This window comes from Molothrus aeneus, chromosome 4 (assembly GCF_037042795.1).
Source record: "Molothrus aeneus isolate 106 chromosome 4, BPBGC_Maene_1.0, whole genome shotgun sequence".
Classification (NCBI taxonomy): Eukaryota; Metazoa; Chordata; class Aves; order Passeriformes; family Icteridae; genus Molothrus; species Molothrus aeneus.
Genome location: NC_089649.1, coordinates 10,514,509 through 10,536,199, shown reverse-complemented (window position 1 = coordinate 10,536,199; position 21,691 = coordinate 10,514,509). Strand labels below are relative to the sequence as shown.

At 46.3% G+C, this 21,691-nt stretch overlaps 1 protein-coding gene across 3 annotated transcripts in view; it reads right to left on the bottom strand.

The window, feature by feature from the left end:
• PCDH10 (protocadherin 10) overlaps positions 1 to 18,619 on the bottom strand; it is a 33,606-nt gene extending 14,987 nt beyond the window's left edge. For all 3 annotated transcript variants that reach the window (XM_066547934.1, XM_066547935.1, XM_066547936.1), the window contains exons 1-4: positions 15,801 to 18,619; positions 14,286 to 14,344; positions 13,635 to 13,741; positions 4,334 to 4,639 (exon numbers count right to left, since the gene is read on the bottom strand). In XM_066547934.1, the coding sequence (XP_066404031.1) occupies positions 4,334 to 4,639; positions 13,635 to 13,741; positions 14,286 to 14,344; positions 15,801 to 18,398 (3,070 nt within the window). In that variant the 5' untranslated portion in view covers positions 18,399 to 18,619. The remainder of the gene's footprint in view (positions 1 to 4,333; positions 4,640 to 13,634; positions 13,742 to 14,285; positions 14,345 to 15,800) is intronic.
• Positions 18,620 to 21,691: the final 3,072 nt, after the last annotated feature.

The following is a 21,691-nucleotide window of genomic DNA, read 5'->3' as shown; positions in this document are numbered from 1 at the left end:
TGTTGCCCTGCAGTTGTTTCTCTGCCTCGCTGCTCTCTTGCTGTTGAGCCCAGCAAACAAAAGCACAGAGTTTACTTCCCCAGTTCTCATGCAGCCTCCTTCACTTCCCATCCCTATCATGGCTTGCCTCCATTAATTAGTTGCAAGCTTTTGATATGACTTTGCAGAGTTATTTTCAGTATTGTTGCTGCTATGCCATGTGTTTCTATGGAATGAATAGACCGTCTAGAGGAACACAGTGACACGATCTGTGTAGGGGTTTTGTAGCACTTTTTTCAGTGTATTTTCAATTCAATTCCCCTTTTTACAACCTGGTATTTTATTTCCTTCTTGCTGGCTCTGTGCATTGTGGGAAACTTCTGAGGGAACTATTCCACGGTCTTTTTTTTTTTCTAAGGATGAATTCAAATTTCTTGTGCTAACATGCACTGCCACCTTGATCTTTCTGAAGGTTCTGCACTGAATGAGCACATTGGAGGAATCCCAGAGCAGACACACTCCTGTGGCACCATGAAAGCCCCACCTCGAGCTACCAGCTAACCTCTGGAGCCACTGACTAAGGGCACAGCCCCATGGAGTGAGCTCCTCAGCATTCCCAGTGTGCTGGCAGGGCTCTGCAGCTTTCCATTCCAGAGTCAGGTACCTGGGAAGGAGATGAGGTTTGCCCACATTTCACTGCACATCAGGGGTATGTGCTACTTGAGAGCCAGTGCTCCCAAACCCCTTCATGACATTTGCAGACACTTCCCTCTTTTTCTGGTTGCTGTTTCTAGATAATTATTTTTTTTTAACTCCATGGATTTCTGCATAAATGCTTGGGGGACTCTGCTTCTGCAGAGTAAATGGAACATTTACCCCCAAGTAAATGGAACATTTTATCCTCATGATTTTTTCCTCTTAGGCACAGAGTCTGGTAAGGCTTTGACCTATGACAACACTTGATTATTTTAGGAGCTTCTTCTACTACACAGAAGCTGTGCTAAAGGGTTTTTTTTCTGACAGTTCAAATACACTCTATTGATTAATTCTCACTCTATCAAAATTCTAATAGATTGACAATCTTCCTGCATTACTTTCCTGGTCAGATGCCAGCTACCTTGTTCCTAAAACCCCTAAATTACAAATGTATGTCCTATGCTGAGGCTTCTCATCGGTCTTTAATTTACAATGTTTTCTAGTACATTTTTAAGTGACAAACACAACTCCTGACATTCTTTCGTTACTAGCTCTTGTTAGAAGAGCTGAAAATTAACAAAACACATAATCCACTGACTCCTTTCTATTTATTTTAGTCAATTTTTTCAACAACATCCTCTTCCATTTTTCACACATTTATTTTAAATGGTTACCTGGGATGGGTGCCTTCCTAGATGTGCCTGCCTTTCTCTGTCCCTCCTTGGGTAAATACAAATGCAAAGACACAGTTTAGAATCCCTGCCACATCCTTGTCCTCACTAACTGCAGCTCAAGAGACTCACTAGTTCTCCCCGACCTTACTACACCTGGTATTTTGAAGGTGTCTATATTGTTTGTATCTCTTTGGCTATTTTGCTCTAAGGTGCCCCTTTTTTGTTCACTAATTACTATCCTCAAAGTCACTAGCTAGAATTTCTGCTCTTTTCTGATCATTTGTTTAGAATCTCTTTTTTTTAAGACGCCTTTTAAATTCAAATAGTTTTTGCATTCTGCAATACACTTTTTATTCTTAGCTGCTCACATGTTTATCATGTGACCATTTTCAAACATGCTTCAACTTTTTATAGTGTTTTACCTTAATATGAGGGTTGTGTTTCACACATATCTCTTTTAAAAAGTCATTCTGCTGACAAACTGATTTTGACATGGTCTTCTGTGTTAAGAAGTTGAATGTAATTTTTTTTAATTGCAATTACCTGGTGAATCAAATAAGGTTCCTTCCTAAATCAACTTCCTCTTATATACTTTTCTTCATTTATTTAATACATTATTAATAATAAATTATTTACTCATTTCTACAACTAGTGCTCACTTTGTTCTTGTTGTTCCTGTTCTTTGCTATAAAATTATAGTCTAAAATACAAAAAAAGAAAAAAAAACACAAAACAAAACCCAAAAAAATCCCTCACCAAAATAAGGGAAAATAAACCAGAGAAGCATTACTCTTGTTTTGTAGAAATTTTAGTTTTGAGGTTCAAGGAAAAAAAGCAAAACTAAATCTGGATTCTCAAGCGTGGATTATGTAATAACACTCATTTATATTGGTTACTTCTGATATTTTACTTCCAATTGTTTATGCCCTTGTGCCAGGAAAGTGCAAGATGTAGATCAATGTCTCTATGTAAAGACATTCTTCAACAAAACTACTCATGCTAGTGTAACAAAATTTAAAATCTCTAAATCATCAATAAAACAAGTATGACATTGCTATTTGAAATTAAACTCCCAGGCCTGGAACAAATCAGAGCAGAACTACCATTGTGGTGTCATCAGATAACAATCATCGCTGCAACATCCATACTGCACCAGAACCCGGTTGTGGTTGGACCGTCTAAAGATGCTACCAAACCTGTTAAATTAGAATTAGCTGAGGTGACAGTGATGAAATCAATGCTGCTAGATTGTGCCTTAGTGCTGAAGAATATTTTGTAGAAATAAATGATGAAAGATCAGTTCAGCAAAGACTGAAATTTGTTAGGCCGTACTGAAATTTCCCACCAATCTTTAGAATATGACTGGATGATTGGCACATGACATTTTAGCCCAAAATAAGTAATTCAGCCACAAAATAAGCTGATTGTCTCAGGACAGGTTTTTAGGAAGAGCTTTCACAGATCAGAACTGATAGCCAAATATAAAGTTGTCAGTAAAGTGAATCTAAAGAGAAGAGTGGTAAAAAGACCTCTCCTAAATGAATGAAAATACCAGGACAGCCAATTTAGAAGGGAGAACTGTGCTAAGAATGATCTGTACCAAAGATCTTCACATATCAGGACTGCCAGCACACCACCCCTCAGAACAACTAAATGCTTTAGGAAAATAAATAAATTAATACCATTCAGACAGATTCTTTTCTCTTTTATCCCCAATCTGCTGTCCTAAAAGACCTCTGTTGCTTTAAAACAGGGTCAATATTGCAGTGTTAATGTCTTTGGCTTATTTGGATGAGATAAACATCATAAATTCTCAAAGTCAAGGAAATTACAGTCTCTAATAAAATACAGAATGCATCAAATGGAATGAAAAAGTCATATTAGATCAAAGTGCTATTCAAGGGTTCTACAGCTGGCTCAGACTCCAAAAGGAATTATAAAGGTCTCTGAGATCTATCACACTCTTTCATACCACATAACCATAGTCAAAAGGTGACTAAAGAAAGAGGCAAGATTTTGGAATGAGACAGAAGGCACAGAGGAGCACTGACAAGAGTCAATAATATGTAGGCTGAAAGATGATCAGACTGAAGGCCCTTCCTTCCAAACTATGAAAACAGCTACTTCAAAATAATATACATACTGCTTACTCACAAGACACTTCTCAATTATAGAAAGAAACTCCTAGAAGCTCTCTCAATTTAACTCTAGTCATAGAAAACACTAGCTTGTCAACACCAACGTTTAAACCATCTACTGAAGAAAAATTTGGAAATAATCTAGCATCAGAAAACAAAATTGAGTGACTCCCCTGTGGCACTCACATTCTCTGAAAAAAACCCTTCGCCCAGGATTTTTCTCCTGGGAAGCTGAGAGGACTCAGAGAAAAGGAAAACAATTCTTACCTCATTTGCTTCTCCTGTGTTTTGCTCATGTGGAATGTGTTTGGAGATTGTTTACCCACAGGTGATTGCCTGATTGGTTTCTGGTGTGAGTTGTTTTGACTCTTTGCCCAATTGGGGCCAAGCTGTACTGGGACTTTAGCAAAAGTCACGAGTTTTCATTATTATCTTTTTAGCATTGAGTAAGTATCCTTTCTGTATTCTTTAGTATAGTATTCTTTAATATAATATAGTATCATAAAGTAATAAATTAGCCTTCTGAGAATATGGAGTAATTGGAGTATGGATTCATCATTCCTGCCTTCATCAGGGCAACCCTGCAAACACAGTAACTCCCCCACTACTATTAGCTGACACTTTTGTTGCTGACAATGATGTCACACTAAAAACAAGCAAGATTTTGTCTTTTTTTAAAAAGCACTGAACAACGCCTTCTTCACTGGTGCCTGAATCCAATAGAAGTCATCTCCCCCCCTATTCCTAAGATTGTGCCTGTATTATTCCTAGCATGAAAAGCAGAAAGAGCTAATTTTTGCTCCAGCAAAGGGAACTCTTCCAGAGAGCTTTTTGAGCAGTACTTACTCAAATATGGTGGTTTGTAAGGCGCTCGTGTATTAGACAGCAGTCCATCGAACTCCTTCCTCTCCAGACTGTTGTGAAGGGCCTTCTCTTTGCCAAAGGTAGAGAAGGACCTTTCTGCCCCGGGCTGGGCTTCTGGTGTTTCAAACACTTCAGTGTCTGGAACGGAGTCCATGCCAGGTACGTGCAGATTGCTGCGGTAATCTGCAGCTTGGCGTCCATCGGATGGAACAAAGGAAGGCATCCAGCACCGATCCGAGTGGCCCAGTGCTTTACATTCCTCTGTGCAGTTGGAGAAGAGATCCATGCCTGCAAGCATGAAAGAAAAAGAAACTACAGATATAAGCTTCAGCATCGTGAACAGCTGCTGACAGACAAGAAAGATTATGCCAAGGAAAGAGAAGCGGAAAGAGAAATGCCGTAAGAACTACTTCTGCTAGTTTCATGTCCTCAACAACAACACGGAAAAAATCTAGCTGTCCAGTCTTCAGAAGTCAAAGACACCCTGTAACAAGCATAAATAAATGCCAGAATGTCACACACAGACACAAAAATACCACAAGAAGAGTATCAGTGGTTCTTATAAAATCCCTTGCAGATCTCACTATTTAGAACCCATTCCTACAAGGTTCGATTCTGCTTGTAGGTTGATGTCTGTGGTTCACTGGTTGAAAATACCTGCTTAAGAACATGCAGGAATTGTTTCTACGTAAATGCGTCTCTGACCAAAGAAATTGAAAGTCTGGATTTAGAAATCACAGATTTCAGTTATGAAATGAAACCTTAATGAGTCCTATAAAAGAATTATCTGTGCGTACATCGGTATACAGATGGAGCCTATTGATATTAAAAGCAGATGTTACAAAGTAGGAATAGAGCTTTCAAGCGATCAGGAGAGCTTATTCAATCATTACATCACTTTTTCAGAGACAGTTTTCATTGCTGCTGCAGTAGACCTTGCTATTATCAAGTCATCCAAGAAATGGGACAGAACCCTGTAATAAAATACTGCAATTAGCAGTACAAAGGCAACTGTAGTCCAGTGTGATGTGGCTGTGGATACTATTGAAAAAATTGTTAATATTTCCCCTATATAAGCAAACAATTATCCATGCCAACACCAAACTGTTTGCTTACAAATCCTTTAATGCTATTAAGATCTCAAATGACAAGCTATGCTGCTTTTGACCACTTTCAGATCAGCCTTCCAAAGGAATATTTCCTGGCTAAGAGTCACGAAGTCATTGGATTATACTTGAGAGGAATGGTGTATGAAATCGCAGGGACAGAGTTAAAATAAACACAGCATCTGCAAGTTGGTTTGTCCTGCTTTTGGGTAGGACAGAGTTCATTTTCTTCCTAGTAGTTGGTACTAGTGCTGTGTTTTGGATTTAATATGAGAATAATGTTGGTAACACATTAATTCTTTGGTAGCTACTCAGTAGATCAGGGACATTTCAGTGTCCCATGCTCTGCCAGTGAGGAAATGCACAAGAAGCTGAGGGGGAGCATGGCCAGGACAGCTGATGTGAGCTGGCCAAAGGGCCATTCCACACCAGAGAGCATCATGCCCACTATATAAACTGGGAGGTGGCATGGAGGGGCCAATCACTGCTCAGTGCCTGGTGAGCAACTGTAGTGTGCATCATTGCTCTGTCTTCAATTTCATTCCTCTCTCTTTCTCCATTTTGTTATTATTACCTTTATTTCAATTATTAAGCTATTCTTATCTCAGCCCACCACTTCACTTTTTTCTGATTCTCCTTTCCATCCTAGGAGAATGAGCAAGCAACTGTGTAGTGCTTAGCTGCTGTTTGGGTTAAACCAATACAATCTTCAACATCACACTAAAAAAAAGCTCCTTTTCTTGTATTTATAAAGAGAACTGAGCATCTTAGCTGTGTATCAAAACTGAACTAAATCTGTTATAAACATTGCATTTACAAGCACTTCATTAGAATTACAAAAAAATAACACTACTTGTAACAGAAACAGGAAAAAAAATTGAACAGCTGTAATATAGAAAAGAACACAGCCTTAAGCTGTGCCAGGGGAGGTTTGGGTTGAACATTAGGAAGAATTTCCACTCAGAAATGGAACAGGGAGGTGTTTAAGGAAAGACTCAAGGATGTGCCTTGAACTTTAAGGATGTGGCACTCAGTGCCATGGTCTGGTTGACAAGGTGGTGTTAGGGCACAGGTTGGACTCAATGACTTTAAAGATCTTTTCCAACCTAGTTGATTCTTGTAATAAGATTCATGCAATGTAGCTCATTTACCAGGGAACACTGTAAAGAACTGGATTAGCTTGATCTCCAGTGTGAGGATTAGTATTAAGAATTCTACCACAGTTTTGAACTCTAATTTGAATTATATTAATAATATTTATGTAATATCTCATACTACAGAAAAAAAACAATCTCTTCAGAAAGGAACAATGATTATGAACTATCAACAAGTGCTTGAGTAAGAAAGGCAATCATTTAGATGGAAAAAAAAATCATGAGGAAATGAGAAATAAAAGGTTTTTGTCTCAGATTAATCTCACTTTATAATGACTTTTTAATTTTAAATTAAGCAATATACAATGCCAGGTCCAGTTTCGATTAGAAGCTTGCCTTGATAATTGGCATGCAGAAGCCTGAAAATAAATTTCTGATCAGTGAACTGTTGAAGAATGCAAATGTGAACTGCAGAACTGCTTAAAGAATCAGATGAAGATCATCAGGCAAAGAGAAAAATAGTGCAAATATAAATTCTGTACTGGTAGTAGCTATCAAAGACTGAAAAGAAATATTTAGATGCAGGCTACCCAGAAAAAAATTACTATCTAAAAATGTTTATAAAACCTCATGTGTGTGTGTGTATCTTATGTATTGAAATATCTGAAGAAAAATATTTTTTTTCCCTTTCCAAAGATATAAGGGACAATAAATGAAAGAGTTACAATTTGCAGACTTCTTGGCAAAGATACATGTAAAAAACAAATTGCCCTATGTTTAATAAGAAAATAATTACAGTTCCATTTTGCTGATAATGTATTTCCTGAAAGACAGGAAGAGAAAGAAAAACTTAGGGGTAAATATTAAATTATATTCTTTAGTCTATGGGGAAGGAAAGATTAGAAAAATATTGTTTTAAGTATACACATTCAAGTATATACCCTTTTCTTCCCTTCATGGATCTTTATTTCACCTGGAAAATTACCCTCCATTTTACTATTTTGTTCTCACATCATCTGCTAAACTGCAAAATGTCTCTATACAAATATTTTTTTTGTTCCCTTTTGAATACTGCTTCTCTACTGCAGTGCACTGAATAGTATTATATAACAGCTTATTATAAAAGATGTTATAGCCACTATAAGTCAGGATTCTTAATAAACAAAGTAATGAATGTAGGGGATATATAATGTGAGCTTGTACTGCAAACTTTTTCTCTCTTTGAGAGGAGAACTTGTAAAAAGAAAAAAAAAACCAAATTATATACACTGGAATTTAAATATACCCTGCTGGAGCACATAGCTAAATGTAAATGCTTGTTTAGAATGGGAACAAAATGTTCAGAGAGGCAAGGGTTAGGAATTGTTCCAGCTTGAAGCAGTCACAACAGCCCTAAGAGTTTAACAGGTGCAGAACCAAGCCCTCGGGTTTAGTATTTTGACAGAAAAGAAATTCAAATTAGCAGCTTATTTTCAAAATCCCTGGGCAGCCATGCAATTTACACTGCCTGTGGTATGAATGCTGGCTATTCTTCCCCACCTTTTTCCTGTGGGTCATAGTATAGAATTTTCTGGCTCTAATTGAAAAACATTTAACACACGGTTGGGGAAAAGCAAGGGCTATTTGTGGCTTTCCAAGAAGGAAGGACATACCATGGTAAAGAAGTGAGATACTCAGCACAGAACTCCTTCATACCCCAGGAATCATGTTCTTGATTTATAACAAAATGTGCAGTAGTTTAACACTTCCATCTCATCTCTCTCATAAATCTGGTTTTATATATGTGTATATATATATAAGATCCTTCTGAACTAAACTATCCATCACAATTACACATCCACATCAAAGAAAAACGCTTGGTATTTTTATTTTCCCTTAGTTATGCTGTTCAACCTTGCACATACAGACAAACTGAGATTTTAAAGGTGACTCTGAATTAGGAATTTCAAATGTCCTTTGTGGATACAAACAGACAGGACAGTGCACTGAAATTCTGACAGGGATCAGCACTGCACTATTCCAAATGCAGCATACACAGAACAACTCATGACAAAGGCCACCAGCTCACTCCTATTTCGTTACCAGAGGGGCCAGTGGACAATATGAACTCTCCCACAACTCTGACTTTGCAGATTTTAAAGGAAAACAAACCCCTGTCCCTCCCTCAAAAGCTGCCAAAACCGAGGAAAGGTGTTAATTAAGTTTGATGTCTGAAGTACCTGAACTCAGGTGCTTTGAATCACATACTTGGCAGCACTGCATTTTGGAAGCGTGTTCCCATTTTGCTTCCTTTTCATATTTCAAAAGAAGAAAATCAAAATTTCTCTGTGAGTTTTAATTGGTTTGAAAGACTGTTTTGTCAAGGCAAAAAATTAGGCCTAAATTCATTTTTAAACAATGTGTCCTTTCTCAAATTAACTAAGAGAGAAGAACCATACACCAAGAGCAACAAGTGAACACTTTCATGTGCATTACTCAATAAAAGACGTAACAAAAAATAAAAAACACAAATTAAATGCTGACAAAGTATTTTTTGCAATACCATTATTGAGAGGGGTTTTTCTCCAATGTGTGGATTATTTTTTTTATTTTTTGAGAACCTTGCTTTTTACTTGGAAAGAAATGACATTTCTGTTTCTCCTGTGCTAGTTAGATGTGAGATAGGTGTGATGTAGGGAACCAGATCTTCTCAGAGCTCCCATTCCCAGAACAACTATCCATTTGGTTAGATTATCAATAAGTATCTCATTTCCCATGATTCATGTTTTCTATTGGTAAATAAGGATAATGATGTTAACCTACTCGGTAGTCATCTACTTTAGAATTGGACTTTAAGAAACAAAGTTATTATCACTCTCACTAAGTAATTGGTGTGCTGCCTTGGATAAAACTGACTTCATCTGCATCAGAACATGAATAAAGACTCAAATATCTTGAATATTCAGCTCTTCCAAATCTCAGCTTCAAAGGCCTATCTGGACCACTGAGATGTGAACATTATTAAGCATGCAGGCCAAGGAAGAAGAGGGAAAAAAAAAGCCAAAAAACCAAAAAGTAGAAGTAGCACTTAGCTTCAGTCAAAGCACTTTTCTAAGCCATTTTCATGTACACTCTCACTTTATCTGAGATAGACTTTTTGCCCAAGTGATCTTCAAAACAGGATTTAGCTGTCAGTCTGCATAGCTCAGAGGAAATACTGGTTTTCTCTGTCCCTTTATCACTGAAATTCTTCTTCTGACCTCTCTTACTCTTCTCCTTATGGACACTGAAATATTGCAGCGCTTCTGCCATAATGAACCCTCTTGGCATTCAGCTAATCTGTACTGAAAAGGTGTGAGCCAGTGTTTCACCCTGTGCCTTTGCATTAAACCCTTACCAGTTCCCTTCATAAAACCCAACAGGAAAAGCCTAGTTTCAGGTTTCAGCCAGTCACCAATGTAAACTGTCCAAAAGCAGATCAAAAAATGCATTTTATAGGATATACAAGGCAGGATATTTTAATGCATTTTACAGGATATACAAAGCAGTGCATCTACTTGGCTCCTCATCTTGGGCATTCCTCCCTGAAGTGCCTCTGAGATTCTGTGCCAATTCCATGAAAAAAAAAAAAGGGTAATACTGTGAAGGACTCTGCTTGGGAAAGCCAAGTAGCTAGTGAGCAACCATACGAAATAAATTGATGGCACCAGTCCAAATCTTACAGGACAGGTGTCTAATCATACAATTTAAATGTACACACATGCAGAGCATTAATTGGCACCCAAGCTGGCAGTTTCACAAGGGAGGCCAAGAAATTAATCAACCATGGGAAATAAACTAACCTCATGCTTGAGAATTACTCCTACAGAACACAGCTGAAATGCAGCGTGTTCCTAAGAGGTAGAAGTGTTGTGTGAGTTATGTTTACTCTAAAACAAGCAGCAGCTTTTCTCTCAAACATTTGAGAAACCCCTCCTCTGCTTGCCAAAACACTCCTGCACTTCTTCACTTTTGTAAAGTCATTTTTTTTTCAAAAAGCTCGTATTACTAACCCAGTCAATGAAATAACTATTAAATCCACAAAAAATTAGGATCTTGAGCATCTCACTCCTTACCATTCCCTGCCAAAAGCAGATGACAGCACTTTAGTACTTCAACAGTGTTAAGGTAGGTAAGAATGTGGATATTTGTGAGGCATTTATATGTTACTTTAATGGGAAAAATATGAATCCCTTACATGCTTTTCAGCACATTTAAACCATGATTAAATCACTTTTAAGCAAACATATTTTGTGAAAAGGTGAGCTATGATCTAACTTCAAAACCCAAGAAAACATTTTATGATACGCAGAGCGGCACAGTTCAGATTTTTCACTAAATTCTACATGATAAAGCTGTGGCAGCGTGATGGATTTTCATCCTACATGTTTTCCTGCCCAATTAATAACTGACCACGACACCACAGTTTGGATTGCAATGGACTACTACAGAATAGCTACTTGTGTGCCACAGGAGTGCTCACCAATGACAGAGGTCCTGTGCTGAACAGTAAATAGATATTCTGCCATCAGAACATGCTGCTGACTAAACTGGTGGGGAATGAGTTTTGTCTGCCACTGTGAATTACCTACTAAATATTTTCAGATGCTTTTGAAAACAAATATGATGCTGCATAGTATCAGGTAACATCTTGGGAAAATAAAACAGCCCAAACTGCTGCCAGGCTATCAAACAATGTGTTTTCCTTCAGTAATTTAGAAATAATTGATTATAGAGCATCAGAATGACCAATGCAATTGAGAAGGCATTCCTTCTATATTTCCTGTAGCCATTTGAGATCAAACAAGATTTATGCTCCTTTTTCCCCTTAAAATTCATCCCCAAAGCTCATAGCAAGAGTGAAGATTTATGTCAAAATATCTTGTCATCACTGAGGTAAAAGGGCACATTCTTTGCATTTAGGCAGCATGATTCAGCCCAAAACTTACAGGAAAAGTAGATAATATTGTGTGAAGAAGATTAAAGCAGTTTCTACAGAGATCTGTATTGAAATGTTCATCTGGGACTAGCATTAAAAAAGTGGTGCATGCAAATTATTCTCAAATCTCAGTAGCAATATATGAAATTGGTGTAGTCTGAGTTTTCGGTTCAACCTACTAATTGTGAGTAGACCAAGCCTAATTGTCAGCTTTCATTACCGACTATGTGATCACCACTGAAGATACAGAAGTTCACAGATCACATCAGATTCTTAAATGATTTGAAATTATTTAAAAGTACAGAATAGTTTTTTCTCCACTATTTGATAAAATAGAAATGTAGAAGAATTTAACCCACTAAGGATCAATGCCAAATATGAAAAGTATTCATAGCCTACTTTTAAAATGGAGGGAAAGCAAAAAGAACAGAGGCACAACAATAACAGCACAGAATGCATCTAAAAGAAAATGGCTTTCAGTTGATGTGCAACTATGTGATTATATTCCCACCATCAGTCAAATCCAGCCCCTTCTGCAGATGTTTATTCTTTTCTCTCCTGTTTGGTTATTATGGTTCATTATGTTGAGGGACTAAGCTGATTGAAATGTTCATGGAGATGACTGCTGCAGTAAAATGCGTAAAAGAGGAGAAAAAAAAAAAAACAGGAATGCAGGGAGGGCAGGAGGAGAGAGAGCTTTTTATAACTCAGTAGCCCTGATTGCTGCATCAGAAACAGTGCAAAAGAAAGGGTGGGGGGAAGCTAAATACATGGCTTTTTCAAACAATAATAAATCATACGCCATATATAGGCCAAAAATGAAAGAGGCTCTGTGTTCAGATGTAAACTTCTGGCAAGACCTGGTTTGTTGTCAGGTTCCCAGACACAAAATAGACACTCTGTTCACTTAGCATGAAGCCCTGCAAGAAGCAGGGAGCTCCAGAGACTCTTGGCTCTTCTCAAGTCTCATTAGGTCTGCATATTAATGACTTGCAGCAATAGAAAGAGGCCCTGTGGCAGCCTCCTCTTCCCCTGGTGCCTGGGTTTCCCATCGTTAAGGGCACAGTGACTACAGCAGCAGGAAAATAGGGGACATTAACAGAGCAGGAGGGTGAGGCAGCACTGCTGTGGCAGCACTGGGTCCCCTGCCCTGTGCCTCCTAAGGTGGGGGTCGGGGGGAATTCAGAAAAGGAGGACTGACAGTGTTTTGTATGACACGGTTGTAGCAAATCTTTATACGTGACAGAGCACAAAGGAAACAAGGGGAAAGGCAGCACTGTGTTGCACAAAGATGTACCAGACCTGGGGAGGCCGTGGTAGGAAAGAAAGCCCAGCATTTGTAGCTAAAATGCAGTGAGAGGGTGAGCGTGAATTCTAATGCACAGGCTCTGAACAAATGTTCCTTTCAGAAGCAAACTGACAGTATGCGAACTGAGACAGCAAGCCCTACATATGGGCATAACACTGCAATGTGTGTATTTCCTAAGTGATTCATAGCCTTTGAAAGCCTTTCTTTCCTCTGTCAAGAAAATGTATTTAATAATATCTTATTAACATGGAGACCACTTGCTTTATATGGTGCCTCAATTCGAATTAACAGACAATCCTCCAAAATTTAAAGGTATTACACATTCAGAACACCCAACGTGTCTCCACTGATCCCCTGAAAAAAAACCCCTCACAGTCTGGCTGTCATTCAATCACTGGGTTCATTCTTTCCCTTGGGAACTCCTCCTTCACTTCTCACTGCTGTGCCAGCTGAAGTGCCTACTAAACAGAATTGCTTAATGCTTTGAGATTCTCTAAATCTGCCATAGGAGAAAATGTACTATCAAATGTACCCATAACTTTGTTTTAATGTGCAGGAAGTTTTGCTACAGTGAATGATGGAGTTTAACACACCAATTCCCATCCCCAACCACATTAATAAAATAAATTCTGCCCCGTGACCAAAAGAGGTTCAAAACTGCCTCCTGTAGCAGCAAGCTGATGTAAACCCAGTCTCCCAAAAAAAAAAATACGCTCACCTTATTTATGCCTCTCTTGTATTATATTCCTATAAGTAACTGTTCCTTCTAGTCTCCCTACTTAAAGATCCAATATTTCCATTCTCTTATCAGACTTACCAGAGGATTGACCTCGATTAGTGGCATCATGATCACTGTCTCCTTGCTCACTGTCTCCATGACCACTGTCCTTAGAGCTTACTATGTCTGCTTCCTGGAATGCAGAACTAGACACAGAAACATCTTTACATTAGAATAAACATGAAAGAGGAGCTCGTAAAACATTCTTCCGCCATCACATGGCCAAACACGGCGCTGCATTACCCCCCCTCACTCCTGCACGGCTCCCACCGAGGTGCCCTGCCCGCCCTGAACAAAACGAGCAGTTTTCAGACCTCGCAAGGGCCAGCAAGGGTTATTGCCCCTCCCGGTTTTCATGCGGTCTGCAAAAGTAATTTGGTAGCATTTCCTTAAGCTGGTTAGCTGAACTTTAGCTCAGTGAGACAATGTTTTCTGGGAGACCCTACAGAAGCATGTTATTAAGTATTTGAAGCACGTTTTAGACTCGTACAAACCGGGATTTTGTTCTCTTTTCAGTCAGTTTGAAAACCAGTTTAGAAAAGCCTTAAATCGAACTTTATTTGGTGCATCTACATCCATTCGACTTCCCACTGCTTTACTACCCAGTCACATCTGTAGTAAATACATTTCTGCACAGCACTCAGACTTGCTAAAGCATGCATGAGGAAACCAAGGCTGCAGAGCTCCTACCTGTTTACTCGTCGGGGTCTGTCAACTAGATAACTGAGCTCAGCACGCTGATGCTTTGTCTAGGAGAAAACAAATTATTGGGAGATATTTTAACTCTTGATATTTCTGTAACCAGCAGCAGAGAATATACAAGGGAGCAGCTCACCATAGTCACTATAAATGGCAATGCTTAGCTGTAAGTAGGCCTCCAAAATCTGTTTCTAGAATGTAAGGGGGGAAAGAATCAGCTCTTAGTCACACAGATGGGAAGGCACAAGGGATTTTTTCTGGAGTTTTTTGAGACAAGACTCTGACGTTTTCTCACAGTGCACACTGTTGAGCATCACAAGGACTCCCACAAAAAATTAGCATAACTATTTCTAGAGTTGTGGACTGCTTAGATTGTACTGGTATTGCACCATAAGGAAAAAAAAACCCCATACATTGAGATACCCTCAAGTTATCAAAAAAGCAGCAGAAGTCAAGAGTTTTGTAGACATTTTGAGGCAAGGGCAGTACTACAAATCAATATTAGAAATTTCACTGCAGAACTTAATGCCTTAGAAAACACCATCCAAACCACCTTTGTGAGACTGGACAGCACTCAGGTTTCAGGGTAGGAGAGAAGATGAGGTTTTCACTAGTGTACAGGCAGAGAGGTGCTGAAAATATACATGAGCTAAGCCAGCACAAAAAGATTAATGGGGGAGTGATATGGCATGGTAAATGCTTTAGTAAAAATTCTCTACACACCAGGCAACACGATATAGGCAAGACTGCAGGGGACATTAAGTCTCAGCACACAATTTTACAGAAACTCTTTCTTGCTGCTCTTTGCAAACTTTGGGGTTATAAAGAGCTGCGCAGACAGAGTCAAGAAAAGTCAAAAACCCTAATTCACAAATTAATTAAAGCTCCTGCTAACTACAGTGATTGTCACAGTCCCAGAGGGGGTTTCCCCCAAAGCTTTAGTCACACATGAAAAGATTTCAGGACCGAAAAACACACGCGTTTAAAGCCTTCCTTCAGAGCATCCTGTGCTTACACCCCACGCCACTTCAGCCTTGTCAAGCGGAGAGATGCCGCAAAGAGCTGTAACCCCCCCCCCCGCCCATCTCCCAACCCACAGGCAATCCACTCACAGCTACCGCAGGCTCGGGGGCATCTCTGCGCCACGATGCTGCCCAGATTCCTTCAGAGGCACCGGAGGGGGGTGGGAGGGGGACTCGGGGGGAACACGCTCGGCTGCAACAGCTGCTCAGCCCGAGCGGGAGGGAGCCAGCGGTGTGCGTGTGTGTGTCTCTACCCCACAATCGCCTCTGAGACCCCCGCCTGTCGCTAAATCCCCCCAAAGATGAGAGGGCAAAGCGGGGAGAGGCAGCGGACGGATTAAAGGAGAAACGAGCAGGATTGGGAATGCAAAACGCCTTTCGCGACGGGAGAGGAGGAGGAGCGGGAGCTTGGGGAAGGATGCTCGGGGATGAAGTCTGCGCGGGCTGGGGGGGGTGCGGGATGCCGGGGGGTGCCGGTCCTTACCTCGCTGGACAAAATGCTGCCGTTGGAGATGATGTCGGGCTGCTGGTCGGCGTAGCCGGTGACGATGGCCCCGCAGGGGTTGTGCTCGGCGTCGGTGCTGCGAGAGGGGCTACAGGGCTTGAGGAACATCAGGTCGGTCTTGGCGGACTCGGGGGTGAGGCAGACTTGGTAGCAGTAGTTCTGGTTGTGGTGGTGGGAGCCGAAGCTGCCCGACTCCTCCACCGGCACCTGCGCGGGGTTGCTGGGCACGTTGGAGCTCTGCACCAGCATGATGTCCGACTTGCTGAGCTTCTTCTTGCGGGCCCGCGCCTGCCGGCTACAGCAGGGGCAGCAGCAGCAGCAGCCCAGGCAGCAGTCGCTGGCCAGGCAGGTGTAGATATTGAGCTTCTTCTCCTTCTGACAGCGCACCGCCAGGACGATCATGGCCAGCAGGAAGATGAAGGAGACGGAGCCCAGGGCGATGATGAGGATGAGCGTGAGGTCCAGCGAGTTATCCCCGCCAGAGCGGCTGGGGCGATGCTCGCCGGAGCCTCCGCCGCCTCCCCCCGCCCCGGTGCCCGCGGCCGGGCCGCCGCCGCCCCCGGAGCGCTCTCCCGCGCCGTCCACCAGCACCACCTGCACGGCGGCGGTGGAGGAGAGCGGCGGCTGCCCGTGGTCGCGCACCTCGATGACCAGCTCGTAGGGGCGCTGCGGGTCGCGCTTGGCCGGCACCCTGCGGGCCGTCCGCAGCTCCCCGGAGCGCCAGTCCATGCGGAAGAGCCCGGCCTCGTTGCCCCGCGCGATGCTGTAGGTGAGGCGGGCGTTCTCGCCGTCGTCGGCGTCCACGGCCGCCACCCGGCTGACCAGGTAGCCCGGCTCGGCGCCGCGGGGCAGCACCTCCCGCGCCGGGGTCCCGTTGCGGCCGGGCACGGGGCTGACGATGGCGGGGGCGTTGTCGTTCTGGTCCACCACGATGATGTGCACGGTGGCGTTGCCGGCCAGCGGCTGCGGCTCCTCGCCCGCGTCGCGGGCCTCCACCTGGAAGCTGAACTCTTTGAGCTGCTCGTAGTCGAAGGAGCGGAGGGCGTAGAGAAAGCCGTTCTCGGAGTTGATGGAGACGTAGGTGAAGACGGACATGCCCTGGATCTGGCTCTCCAGGATGGAGTAGGCGAGGCGGGCGTTGGCGCCCTGGTCGCGGTCGGTGGCGCTGACGGCGTAGATGTAGGCGCCGGGCACGTTGTTCTCGCTCACGTACACCTGGTACACGGGCTGGCTGAAGCGCGGCGCGTTGTCGTTCACGTCGCTCACCCGCACCTGGATGGACTTGCTGGTGCTGAGCGGCGGCTCGCCGCGGTCCCGGGCCACCACGGTCAGCGTGTAGGCGTCGCCGCCCGGCTGCTCGCGGTCCAGCGGCCCCTCGGTGACGATGGTGTAGTAGTTCTTGAAGGAGCTCTTGAGGCGGAAGGGCGCGTCGCCCTGCAGCAGCTCGCACTGCACCTGCCCGTTCTCCTCCGAGTCGCGGTCCGAGACGCTGAACAGGGCCACCACGGTGCCCGGCGCCGCCGCCTCGCTCACCGCCTCCTTGACGGTGGAGAAGCTGATCTCGGGCGCGTTGTCGTTGGCGTCCAGCACCCGCACCAGCACCTTACAGTGCGCGGGCACGGCGTTGGGCCCCAGGTCCTTGGCTTGCACGTACACCTGGTACACGCTGCTCTCCTCGTAGTCCAGCTCGCCGCTCACCTCCAGGCGCCCGGTGCGCGGCGCGATGCCGAAGAGCTCCCGGGCGCGGGCCGAAATGTGGCTGCTGAAGGAGTAGATGATCTCGCCGTTCTGCCCCTCGTCGGGGTCCGTGGCGTTCAGCTGCAGCACCAGGGTGCCCGGCGGCGAGTTCTCCGGCAGCGACACGGTGTACACGGGCTGCTCGAAGGCGGGCACGTTGTCGTTGGAGTCCAGCACCCTGACGGTGAGCAGGGCGGTGCCGGTGCGCTGCTGGGGCTGCCCGCCGTCCACCGCCGTCAGCACGTAGCGGTGCACCGCCTGCTGCTCCCGGTCCAGCGGCTGGTCCAGCACCAGCTCGGCGAAGCGGTTCCCGTCGCCCTGAGTCTGCACGTCGAGGGAGAAGTAGCTGTTGGGGGTGATCTCGTAGGTGCGCAGGGAGTTGGTGCCCACGTCGGGGTCGAAGGCGCTCTCCAGCGGGAAGCGGGTGCCCGGCGTGGCGCTCTCCGAGATCTCCACGGTCAGGTCGGGCTCCGGGAAGGAGGGCGGGTTGTCGTTGATGTCCAGCACCTCGATCTCCACCCGGAACAGCTCCAGGGGGTTCTCCAGGAAGACCTCCAGGTGCAGCAGGCAGGAGGGGCTCTGCTTGCAGATCTGCTCCCGGTCGATCTTCTCGTTCACGTAGAGCACCCCGGTCTCGAGGTTAAGCTCCAGGTAAGGGCTGCGGGAGTTGGGCGCCGTCTGGAAGCGCCGAGCCGAAAGTTTTGTAATGTCCAAGCCCAGGTCCTCGGCAATATTCCCCACGAACGTGCCATGCTCCTGCTCTTCCTGCACCGTGTAATGGAGCTGGCAAAAAGCCCCCTCCACCATCCAGAGCAAGGCAAAGAGGAATAGCACAACCATCTCCAGACGGGGAAAGAGATTCCCCCCTCCCCGACACCACCGCTGCCTCCTCTTCCAAAAGCCACCTCCTCCTTCGAAAATACACAGTACAGTGTGTGTGCGTGTCTGTGTGTCTGTGTGCGCGCGTCTGTGTGTCTGTGTGTGCGCGCGCGCGCGTGCCCGCGCCTGCAAGCGTGTGGAGAGAGAGGGGGATCGGGGGAAGGGGAGGGGGAGAGGTTGGTTTGGGGGGGCTGGGGGGGAGGGTTGCTAGATACTATTTCTTCTGATTCATGTTAGGATTTTTTTTCTCCCCCATCTCCCTCCTTTTTGTTACGGGGATTATTGTTTCACACGCTGAGCAAACGAAGAAGACAGGCGTCCCCGCTTCATCTGTGATCTTCGAGATGTACGGCCAACTAAAATAGCTATTAGCCGGCTGTAGCTAGAGACACACTGTAGCCCTCTTTTATTTATTCCGAGAGTCTTGGCACTGCACCGCGGCAGCAGCAGTGGCGGCGGAGACAGCAGCAGCAGCAAATTCCAAGGAGGAAATTTTTGTATTTCAAGATTGTCCTCGGTTTGTCTTCCTGGTGGGAGTTGGAGGCTAGATGCTGCTGGAACAGCCGGTGGGCATGCCCTCTTTGGATGCAAGGAAAAGGCAGAAAACCGCGAAATTAAAAAAAAAAAAAAAAAATTACCCGCACAAAGATTTCATATTAAAAAAAAAAAAAAAAAAAAAAGGCAGAGAGCAGCTTAGCTACCCAAAACTTTCATTCCCCGATGTCCCTGGTATTTCCTTTTTTTTTTTTTTTAATTTAAAGATTTTAGATTTCTCTCTCCTCTGTCAAAGGTCTTTCCTTTTCTTCTCTTATTGCTACGAGTACGTTCATCATCATCACTCTGCTTTTACGGCGGTGCCGATCGCGGTGGGGATTATTATTTTTTTTTCCTCTCTTGCTGCTTTCTCGCCTAGCCCCTGTGTCTATGTGTGCCGCCGCCGCTGCGCTCCCGTCCCGGCTCCGCTCCCGGCCCGGCTCCGCCGATCTCTGCCAGCAGTTTCTGAGCGGGCAGCGCTCCGCTCCGCTGTTTTTGCGCAGCGCCCGGCTCCTGCCAACCAATCGGCGCCCAGCACCGCCCCCGGGGGCGGTGTCTCATTGGCCGCGTCGCGCGTCGGGGGCGCTGCGTCACGGCTGGGCGGGGCCGCGGGCGGGCAGAGCGGGCACAGCGCGCGCCGGCCGCCTCAGCCCCTCAGCGCTCCCTGCCCGCTTTCCTCCTTCCTTCCCTCAATCCCTGCCTCTCTCCCCTTCCTGGGTGGTGGTTCCCCCGCCGCGGCCGCTGAATCGCCGCTCATCCCTGGCACACACACACACACACGCAACCCGGGTAAACGTCAACAAGCCCAGCTCCTTGGAGAGGGATTTTCCACCCAGCCGCCACCAACTTTCCTTTCCAGTGGAGCTTTTTTTTGGAAACTTGCGGTTGTTGTTGTTGTTCCATTCCCCTTCCCCGCCCCTTGGTGTGTTCCACAGTGGAGAGAGCGCAACTTTCCGTCATTTACCCGTGCGGTGTTTGCAGCTCCAGTCAATTTAAAGCACCGCGAGCCTGCGCCGGTATTTTCCTATTTCCATTTCGGAATTTCCGCTGGTGCAACAGGAGACCGTGAGGCGCGGTGGCAGAGGGAGAAGGAGGAATACTGCCTGTCATTGGGTGCTCAGGGTGGTGGGGCGGATATCCCTGGAGTGCGATATTCTCTCAGGGATAACCGGAGGAATCCAAGGGAAACGCTCCGGTACCGGCTGTCGGTGCTGGCTGAGAGATCCACGTCCCTAAGGCTACCGAATGAATAAATTAAAAGAATACAACAGTTATAATTCTTGCGGAGGCTTTCCCCCCCCACATGTTATTTTATTTGAAGAGCATCACAAAGCAGGGACGTGCACCTCCTGCTCTAACCCCATCGCTAATCCATCACACAGCAGCGGCTCCGTCCGCGTATCTCAATGAACTACAAGGCGCGTTTTTCCTGCGGAAACAGAGGAAGCCCCATTAGGATGGAGAGGCCCGGCAGAGCTCTCCCCGAGAAGCTGAGGATGCCCCATCCTAGGAAGTATTCAAGGCCAGGCTGGACGGGGCTGGCAGCAAGCCGGTTTGGTGCAGGACGCCCCTGCCCGTGGCAGGAGGGGCTGGAGCCAGCCGGCCTTGAAGCTCCCCAGCAATTCCCAGCAATCCCAGCCGTTCTGCGATGTCCAGAGCCGGGCTCCAGCGCCCGGAGCCGCGGGCGCGCCCCCGCCCCGCCCCTCCCCCGGCGGCGCGGCCGCTGTGGCGGGCGGCGGGCGCCCCCCAGCGCCTCCAGCGCCGCACTGCGCCCGCCAGCGCCGCCGCCGCCCCGCGGGGCGCTCAGCGCGCTCCGCTCCGGGACCCGCTCCGGGACCCGCTCCGGGACCCGGCCCCGGCCCTGCCGCCGCTCTCCGCCCAGCCCCGCGCTCCCCTGGCCGGCTGTGAGGCCGCGGCAGCCGGCGCGGCAGGCAGGGAGATGCCCACTCTCCCCCAAACTGCATCCTGTTCTCCCCTTCTGCCTGGCTCCCTACCCACCCCCGGGCTCTGTGCCGGGGTGATTCCAGTGGGTGCTTTGCAGACAAATTGAAAAAATTTTTTTCAGAGTGGCCCGGCTGCTGGCGCTGCCCGTGGGATGCGGACGGGGAGCTCGCTGCTTTGCCTTCCCGTGCAGAAGCGCCGCCGCTCACCTGCCCGCCCGCTGCCGCCAGCTCCGGGCGCGGCCAGCGGAGATCCTGCCTCTCCTGCCTTCCTGCGGGAACGACCCGTGGATGCCCATGGGGGAGCGGCCGCTGCCCGGCACTGAACGCCACCCGGGGCAGTTCTAGCCCTTCTCTCCCCGCCGCCGGAGCCCCCGGAGCGGCCACGTCTCCTGCCTTCGAGGAACGCGGGCGAAACCCGGGACACCGAGCCCGCCCGTGTCCGTGTCCGTGTCTGTGTCCGTGTCCGCCTGTGCGGGCGGGAGGAAGCCCCGGAGGTAGGGCTGGGAGGGGGGCACGCATCCCCGGGCTCGGGGCGCTCCCGAGGCGCGACACCCACGCGAGGCTCCTGCGGAGACGGCGTGATGCGGGGGGCAGCAGCAGCAGCCAGCGGGGAACATACACATATTTATATCCACACACGTGTATAGGCGCGGGGGGAGCCGCCTCCCGCCCTCCCGGGGGGCCCGCAGCCCGGGGATCCGAGCTGCCCCCGCGATTCCAAGCGCAGCCGGGTCTCCATTTTGGGAATCCGGCGGGGATCCGCGGCCGCCCTCCCGC